Source organism: Clinocottus analis, unplaced genomic scaffold (genome assembly GCF_023055335.1).
Source record: "Clinocottus analis isolate CAN_PGR_092001 unplaced genomic scaffold, fCliAna1.0.p SCAF_19, whole genome shotgun sequence".
In the NCBI taxonomy this organism is placed as follows: domain Eukaryota; kingdom Metazoa; phylum Chordata; class Actinopteri; order Perciformes; family Cottidae; genus Clinocottus; species Clinocottus analis.
In genome coordinates, this window is record NW_027175920.1 from 13,508,838 (window position 1) to 13,517,879 (window position 9,042).

General features: G+C 43.5%; 1 protein-coding gene across 1 annotated transcript; it reads left to right on the forward strand.

The window, feature by feature from the left end:
* Positions 1–245: 245 nt before the first annotated feature.
* tob1b (transducer of ERBB2, 1b) lies at positions 246–3,751 on the forward strand. Its single transcript, XM_068583715.1, has 2 exons — positions 246–467; positions 1,587–3,751. The coding sequence occupies exon 2, from the start codon at positions 1,762–1,764 to the stop codon at positions 2,773–2,775; it is 1,014 nt and encodes a 337-aa protein (XP_068439816.1). The 5' UTR covers positions 246–467; positions 1,587–1,761; the 3' UTR covers positions 2,776–3,751.
* Positions 3,752–9,042: the final 5,291 nt, after the last annotated feature.

A 9,042-nucleotide genomic window follows, 5' to 3' on the forward strand; every position in this document is an offset into this window, starting at 1 on the left:
AAATAGTCCCAGAGCACATGAAAGACAAACCACTACCGTAAATAGAACCCTGCGGTTGATTGAGCACAAAACCATCCAATCACAGCTGTAGTCGGGGCGGTCATCGATGACGATGCCGCGCTCGGCCAATAGAAACACGTTACTGGGTGTTGACCTCTGCGAGCCGCATCACCACCTCCCCCATGTCCGTGGCGGAGGACTACTATAAAAACAAACCAGCCCAAGTTTTAAAGGGCAGAGTTGTAAAAACTCCCAGGCAGCGGGGAGTTAGCTTGCAAGCCTGTTAATCGGAATTTCGACTGTACCCCCACGGAAGCATCGTCGGGAGCTTTATAAAGACACGAAGACGACGGCAACGTAATTTTGTATCTCCTTTAGAAAGTAACACTAGAGGCTATACGAGAATAACGCCTGCTGGAGCATACCCTGGCCATTGAAAGAAAAAAAAACCTGCTGTGAATTTCCATGTAAGTAAATATTCACTTGACATCAGCATTAACAATCGTTTATTCGTACAATGAAACAGTTGTGGCTTTTTTTTTAAATACCCGTTTGCTTTTTAAACTGCCACCCAATGGTGTTATTGAACAGTCTCACGGTCCACTATTCAGTCTGTCCAGCAGCTTTTTGCTAAATTGAATGCTAAGTGGCTTGCTGTCATCAACACGGTCGTTAGTCCAGACTTCGAGAAAATGTCCCTATTTTCTCACAGTCACCGTGACGTGACCGTTTTTGCTGTCCGTGGCGCGAGCTGACGCCGATAACCGGCCGGTCGAGATAAACGTTAACAGTATCTGTCTTCCAGATTGCTAGCAAGCTACATTTTTGTTCACACCCTCCATTCAGTCGACCAGCTCGTGCTAATGTCGGTTATATCGAAGCTGCGCGTGACCAGAAAGAGAGCCGGTTTGTCTTCTCTCTTTCTCCTTTTTGTCCGTATTTTTTTTTTTGTCACTGCCGTCGTGTAAATTACGGGAGTGTCGTTTTGCTTTGTCGAAGAAAAGGGCTTCACAGCCGTGGCTAGACTTTGAATGGTGATTATGTAACAGCAGTTTTTGTCCCAAGCTTGTACGTGCTCCTCTGCCGACCGTGTAGCTCAGTCCGTGCACAGGAAAACACTAGAGTCGCCTGGTTGGATTTTAAACAATGTCATACAAGAATAATACTTATTTATTTTATTTATTTATTTATTTATGTCATCATCCTACGCACGAGGAAAGTATTATGCCCGAACATGTCCGTGCGCCAGAATGAGGCAATCGAAAAATCATTGTGACTTGACAGCAGGCATCAGATCCTGCGTAGAGGTCAACCGTGCTCTTGTATTTGTGTCACAGCAGACCGCTGGGGAACACACACTGCTGACACCGTCTCTGAGTCAGTGGCCTCTGTTTATTTATAGCTGTTTATGTTGTACAGCTGAGATGCAGCACTGCTGTGGAGAGGGGAGGGAGGGGGTTGTGTTATCAGAAGCTAATGCAGATGAAACGTCATTGTGTTTAATGATTTAGTTTTGTTATTGACTATTTTTTACTCCAAATGTCTTCATCTACTAATTGCCTTTCCCCTTTTTTTGCTCCTTTCAGGATCTTAAGCCCAGTTGCAGGAAGGATATTCATTTTGGCAACAAGGGTTCAAGAGTTGTTTTTTTTTTATTCTTTCATTAATCTGATCACTGCTGCTGTGGAAGATTTTTAGCGACGCTCAGAAAAAGCAACTCTGTTGTGAAAGGGGAAAAAAGAATCGCCTCCTGAAGCAGCTATGCAGCTTGAAATACAAGTAGCACTCAACTTTATTATTTCCTATTTGTACAACAAACTCCCTCGGCGACGTGTAAATATCTTCGGCGAGGAACTCGAGAGGCAGCTGAAGAAAAAATATGAAGGCCACTGGTATCCGGATAAGCCATTCAAAGGTTCGGGGTTCAGGTGCATCCACGTAGGGGAGAAGGTGGACCCTGTGGTGGAGCAGGCAGCCAAAGAGAGTGGGCTGGACATCGAAGACGTCCGGAATAATCTCCCTCAGGACCTTAGTGTGTGGATTGACCCGTTTGAGGTGTCCTACCAGATTGGAGAGAAGGGACCGGTCAAGGTGCTTTACGTGGATGATAACAATGAGAACGGGTCAGAGCTGGACAAGGAGATCAAGAACAGCTTTAACCCTGAGGCCCAGGTCTTCATGCCGATCAGTGACCCCGTCGGGGCTTCATCAGAGTCCAGCTCCCCCTCGCCTCCTTTCGGGCAGTCCGCTGCCGTGAGCCCCTCATTCATGCCCCGCTCCACCCAGCCCTTAACCTTCACCACTGCCACCTTCGCTGCCACCAAATTCGGCTCCACAAAGATGAAGAGCAGCGGCCGCGGCAGCAACGGCAATAACAACCCCGCCACCACCAACAACAGCGGCAGTAGCAGCAAGGTGGCCCGCACCTCCCCCACCAGTAACTTGGGACTGAATGTCAACACCCTACTGAAGCAGAAAGCCATCTCCACCTCCATGCACTCGCTGTACGGGCTGGGCCAGCAGCAGAAGGCCTCCGCTCTCTCCCCAAACGCCAAGGAGTTTGTGTTCCCCAGCCTCCAGGGTCAAGCCAGCCCTGGAGCTGTGTTCCCCGGGGAGGGCTCCCTGGGTCTCAGCCCCCTGCAGTACAACAATGCCTTTGACGTGTTCGCTGCCTACGGAAGCCTCAACGACAAGTCCCTCATGGATGGCCTCAACTTCAGTCTGAGCAACATGCAGTATTCTAACCAGCAATTCCAGCCGGTCATGGCGAACTAAACTCATCACAACGATGTTATTTATGAATGATGGTGGCTTAAAGAGAAGGAAAAACAAAACGCACACTTAGAGGAAAAAAAAACCCTGGACTTTCAAGGATATAGTGTCTAGTCAGTCAAGCGCATGTGCCCGAGGGTGTTTTACTGTGCCCCTTGAGTTTGTTTCTACTAAAAGCTTGTAAACACATCCAAGCTTGGTTACTTCAATTCAACATGCATCGTTGTTTTTCTTTCTTTTTTGCCAACCAAGCACAAATTTTTTTACCATGTTGAGAAAATACTCCAAAAAATTACAAAAATATATAAAAATACAAGCTTCAAGTTTTGGCCTCTTACAGTATTTTACAAGGGGTAAGACGAGGCTGAGTTTTATGAATTGGCACTACTAAGTGGGGATACTTGGTCTTTTTCTAATTGTATAATTTAATTTAGTACAGAGTTTGTAAGATATCAGAGTATATATTGTTTCTATGACATGGTGTTGCATTTATATCTTTTTACTACTCCAGTGATCTGTGATGGCTGCAGCAGCTTTTCCTTATTTCTTTTCTTTTTTTAAAAAGATAATTATTAAAGAAACCATCTTTAAAAAAGAAAAAAAAGTACATCAAATATTCTCAAGATTATGTACAGAATATTCTTTAGTGGTGGGATTCAAGTGTAGGAATATTTGCTTTTTTTCTGAAAGATGAATTGTATTTTCTGTTAAGAGGTTAAAGATTTTGCTATATACAATGGACAAAATGTAATCGTATGAATATTAATTTTGTACCTACATTGTGCAATACTTGATAAAAAAAAAAATACGGTATAACAAAGTATTTTGAGTCAGTGTCTTACATGTCAAGAGGGACTGAAATAGTTTATATTGTTAAGTTTGTATTAAATGCTTAAAAATGATATGCTTGTCTTTATTTTTTTTAATTTCATATTTGCACCCTGGTCTTTTTAATAAAATAAACTACAGTTGAACATGATCTTTGGAGAGCCGTCCTTCTTTGTTGCGTGTTCAAACTCATCGATTGCATGAGTATTCAGGTGTATGTATAAAAAAATAAAATCTTAACGATAGCATATCTCTGCCATTGGGCAATCCTCTCTGCCTGAGCAGATAATCGTATTGCCGGTCACATGCTAGGAGTTGCCACTCCGTGTCATGAGGGCAACTTGAGGTTAACAAACTGTCTCGTTGCCAAGTGACATCACAGCTGAGAAGACAAGCGGAGAGTCGTTTGTGACTGTCGCGTTGCATTGAGCCCGTCTTTTCTTCGGGGAGGCCATGTGTCGGCGCCATACGTTTCAGCAAAACATCAATACCGGTCGCGTGTGTCAAAACTTGGCCTTGGGTGTCACGAGAAGGAAAGGAACGCACTAAACATTCACCAATGTTAGTCACCAGAGACTTTTATCACATTTGCATCTCTGAGACTCAAAGGTCTGGGGAGGATGTGACTGTGTGTTCAACTCCTCCTCCCTCCTTTGTCAAAGACTTGCTATGTACACAGAGTTGTCATTACGGCTGAGCAAACCCACCCGGCTCAATGCACCTAAAGCCTTTTTAAGGTGCTCATAAATGACTATATGAGTGTTTATTTTTTTAAGTACCTGACCCAATGCCAAATTCTGAAGTGCCCTTTATAGCTCCATTATGTCATTCGGACGCTTGGTTCACATGAAATGCTATATTAAGTAACGACGCCGTTACAGGTCTGTAGTAGTGGAACGGTTGCTCATCCTGGGCTTGACTGACGGTGCCAGTACAACGTTACAATGATGTAAAAATACTTAATTTGAAAATTATCCTGAAATCAAAAATACTTAATATTAGTTTAAAGTAGCAAACTTTTTTTAGGGTGTTAATACGGATGCATACATGAGAAGCGTCATAGATTTTACTGGTTGACATGGTGCTTGGTTTGAATGTTTCACACAGCTAGCTAAGAGTAAATCTTCTGGTTCGGGAAATTTTAAATTTGATATTATTACATCTGAACGAAATAGTACATTTGCTTTCTTGCCTAGGAATGGACGAGCAGAATGTCTGCAGAGTAAATAATAGAAAAGATGGCGTCATCAGCTGGTTAGCCTAGCTTAGCATGAAGACGAGAAACTGTCGCTCTGTCTGAAGCAAAAAACAATGTGACTACCAGCGTCACTAATTATTAGGATGTTGTTTTCATTTGTTTGTTTTATTTAACAGGTTATATCCTGTTTTCACAAAGTCTGGGCAAATTAATTAAATGGGAAAAAGCCAAATGTTCAAATTTGTATTGATTTTGTGGTTGTCTCTAATATTTGACAAGTCTGAAATGCAACTAGCCCCTGCTTGTTTTGTAAAGGGCTCATGAGACAGAGGTTGAGAGGACCATCAGGTCAAATGCCCTGTACTTTGGAAACAAAGAATGATTGCTTCATATGGAGATGGAGATTGCCCTCAAATGCAGAAGCATGGCAAATTAGGCAAGGGATCAGCTAGCTAGCTCCTGGAGGCTTTATCTGGAGGAGAAAGAGCGGCAGCACCGGAAACTGACCTTTAGATCGGTTATTTCATAGACGTCTCTCTCAGGAAACACAATGGCATCTTGTGACGGTCCCAGCAATCGTTAGTACACGGTATGGCGTCTATAGAAATTGGGATCAAAGCCCAGTGCTCTTTCTGGGGCCTAAAGTGCCGTGGGGTGCACTAGCTAACTTTGGTCTCACTTGTGGTACGACATACAGTACATTTATAAAATTGATTTCCCCCCTATTGATATTTTTCCAATCTACTATAGCTGTCACGAAGACCAAAAATATGTTTTTGTTTTTCAACCATTGATGATTTATTTCCCTTTATTGTTATCACATTGATTATTAATATTATTGATGTCCCTTCTGGGGCTAGGTATAACTAACTGGGTCAGTCAGGACTAGATAAACAATTTTAGTCCTTATCGTAACTTGTGACTATTCAATAGGTCTGGCAGAGCCCTGCAGTCTGAGTGGTAAACCATATTCAAAACACATTCAAGCACACAGGCTCATATTTACACACAGAGACACACCGTTCCACATGACCCCCCCAGCTCTCTGGGATAAACAGCCCACAGATGGTCTGGTGTCACACCAGCTGGGAGACTCCCAGGGTGTGGGGCCTTGCTGAGACTCCATCTTGTCGGTTCCAGAGAGTGCTCTTGCCTCTGAGAGATATACATTCCTGACACTAGCTTTACATATTACACGCTGGCCCTCATCATTCTGCATCTCTCACACGTCCGACAATGACGGGTGTTCTCCCAGCCAAGGGGAACGCTGCGTTTGAAGTTAATGTGACTGCTAAACTATACTGAAAACCCATGGAAGCAAAGATTTAATTTGATGAATACCTAAATGTGACATTTAATCACGACATGCCGTAATCAAAATGGGACATTATCAGACAAAATGTGCTCATTCGCTTTCTTTTCCGTGAGTTAGATTGAAAGACTCGTATCACTCTCAAGTCTTTATACAAAATATGAAGCCATAGTCAGCAGCCCACTTGCCTGCTAGCTTAGCTTAGCATAAAGACTGGATGTAAGAGGGAAACCGCTAGCCTGTCTAAAGGAAAAGCCGTGATAAGTAGAACGTCATCAAGACCTAAATATTTAGTTGTGAACTTTGAACCACAGTGTTGCCACATGAAAGTATGTTTATATGCTTCTCAGCGAGATATAGATGAGAAGAACGATGCCAGTAAGCACGAATGTGGAGTTGGCAGACGGTTAGCTTAGCTTCACATAAATATTGGAAATGGGGAGAAACCGCTAGCCTGGCTATGTCTGAAGCTAACAACAACTAACAGTAGCTAACAACGCTTGAGAGGTGCCCCTAGTACCTCTAAAGTGTGTGTGTGTGTGTGTGTGTTTTTAAACCCTTTGGTACAAATTAAAGAAATGAGATATAGGATTTAGGGGTGATGATTGGTGCATTTTGTGACCTTTGGTCAAAGGCCAGCTTGCTGTTTCCACATTATTTCAGTCTTTGTGTCAAGCTAAGCTAATTGGTTGCCACTCAATCTTCTCAGCAAGAAAGGGAAGGTTAAATGTATTTTTACATTGGTATTTTCTTTCTGAATCTGTCAAACTTCAAAAATAGTACTTGATAGCAACTTTTTTATATGGCACAACTTGAAATTACTCTCTGGAAATTTTCAGAAAGGAGGAATCTAGGAACACTTGCTTTCTTGTCCTTGGATGAGAAGATGAACATCAATCTCGCCTGCACACTAAATATGAAGCTGCTAACAATTACTGAAGCAAATGGCAATGGAGAGAATTAAGCTGAATGATGTCGCAGCATTGGCAGACTTTCTCCCCCTGTGCAAACATACACTCATATTATTAAGCCTCTATTTGAGGATGCAAATGGCTGATGCGCCGTAAACACAGTGTTTACGAGGCAAAGGCCAAGCCGAAGTGAGTCATTCTGAAGTGCAGATGATACATCTCAGTTGTGTTTGAACAGCGCTAGTTATCACTTCCAGCAAAGACAGATGGGTCCAAGTATTTCAGCATGAGGCCAGGCAACAGAGAGAGGAGGCGGGAGGGAAATCCGGCATGTTTTGGGTCGTATAGTTGACAGCAGATGAGGATTTTGGATGAGGAGGAAAATGACCCATTATCCATTCTGTCATTGAGCGTGGACAGATGCCGGTAGGTTTTGACCTTCATGCTTCTATATTAAGCCTCAGATCAGAGCTGTTGCCTTTATGAACGTTAGGTAGCTAGCGAGGTTAGCACCTGTTCCTGGTTGTTGAGCTTGGCTTGAACATTGAGGCGGTGACCTTTCAGCGGGCCCAGGGGCCAGAGATACCGCCGCATGAGCAAAGAAGCACATCTACAATTCAAGAAAGACCAGAGAGAGAGGAAGATAAAGATGATATATATATATATATTTATATTGGAAAAAGCTCTATCCAGTCTGTGTTATTTACTGATAAACCCGTAGCTGAGACTTTAATGAATACAAGCTGTGCTTTGCTTGGCCAGGACAGAACCTTCAGTCAGCCGCTGCTTTCAAGTGCTGCCAAGTCATTTTAGTGGGGATCATCCATTTCAACCCTATTCTTTTTCCAGGACAGACGATCATTCGACCTAAAAGCATCACGTCTCAGCAATGTGGCGTCGTAATCCATATTTCATTGTGGCTCCGTGAGTTTGAGATAAAGTTTTTTTTAAAAGAGCCGAGATGCATTGTTGCCATTGTACCTTCATGCCTCCTCGGCGGGCCTCCCCGTCTCTGTTTGTTTTGGTTTTGAAGGCGCAGTTGAAGGTTGCAGTGCTGAAAGGGTGTTGCACACTTCAGTAGGTTTAAAAATAGCCCTTGCAGGGTGTCTGCGTCATCGCAGGAGAATCCTCGCCGCTCATGCTACCCCTCCCCCCCTTCACAGCAGCCAACCTGTGCCTGACACTTCACAGCAGGAAAGACTCGGTATGCTAATACGGCATTGGAACAAATTCTTTCCTCTCGCACCTGCATCATAGCCTGCGCTGACGTAAGAGGAATGAAAATTCCTTTTGAGGAAGCTACGATGTCGGGTACCCTGCCCTTCTGTCACGAAGTCACGAAGACAACCCGGAAGAAGGCAGGCGGGGTCGACGGAAAGAGACGCGTGAATAGATGAGACAGGGACAAAAGAAGGGAGATTCGCAGATGTTTTTTTTTCTGACTGCAATGATGGCAAACCATGTAGCCATGACAACACGTCTCCTTCACCTTTTCCGTGCTGATAATGGCTGCTGAAGCAGAAAGGAAGCTGATGAATGAAGGCCCAGCCATATACTAAAGGCATATAAATGCAATGTGTGTCAATGGTTTCCACAGATCTCCGCGCTGCAGCGAGAACTTCGATCCATTAGCCATCGGTTTATTTTTTTTATCTCTGTGGTTTCCATTAATCTGGGAAAAGACAAAGGATTTATTGTGCCTGTCGGGTGGTATTTAACAGTATCATCAGTATAAAACACTGCAGGCTGCTCTCATACGATGTTCGTAGCGCTACCTACAAACGATGATGCGCTGCATTCAGTATTTTGTAATCAATTTGGACGTGTGAGCCAGGACAGGTGACGTAGTCGAATGAGCGAATGAACAAGTAGCTTTGTTGCGCACATGCACTGATTGCTTGTGTTGCTGGACATGCACAAGAAAAACACACGGGAAATAAAGAAAAAAACACTTGTTCCTGTGAGATACCCAACAAACCGTCGTTGGAGGAAAAAGATTCAAAAACACTTCAGCATCGATT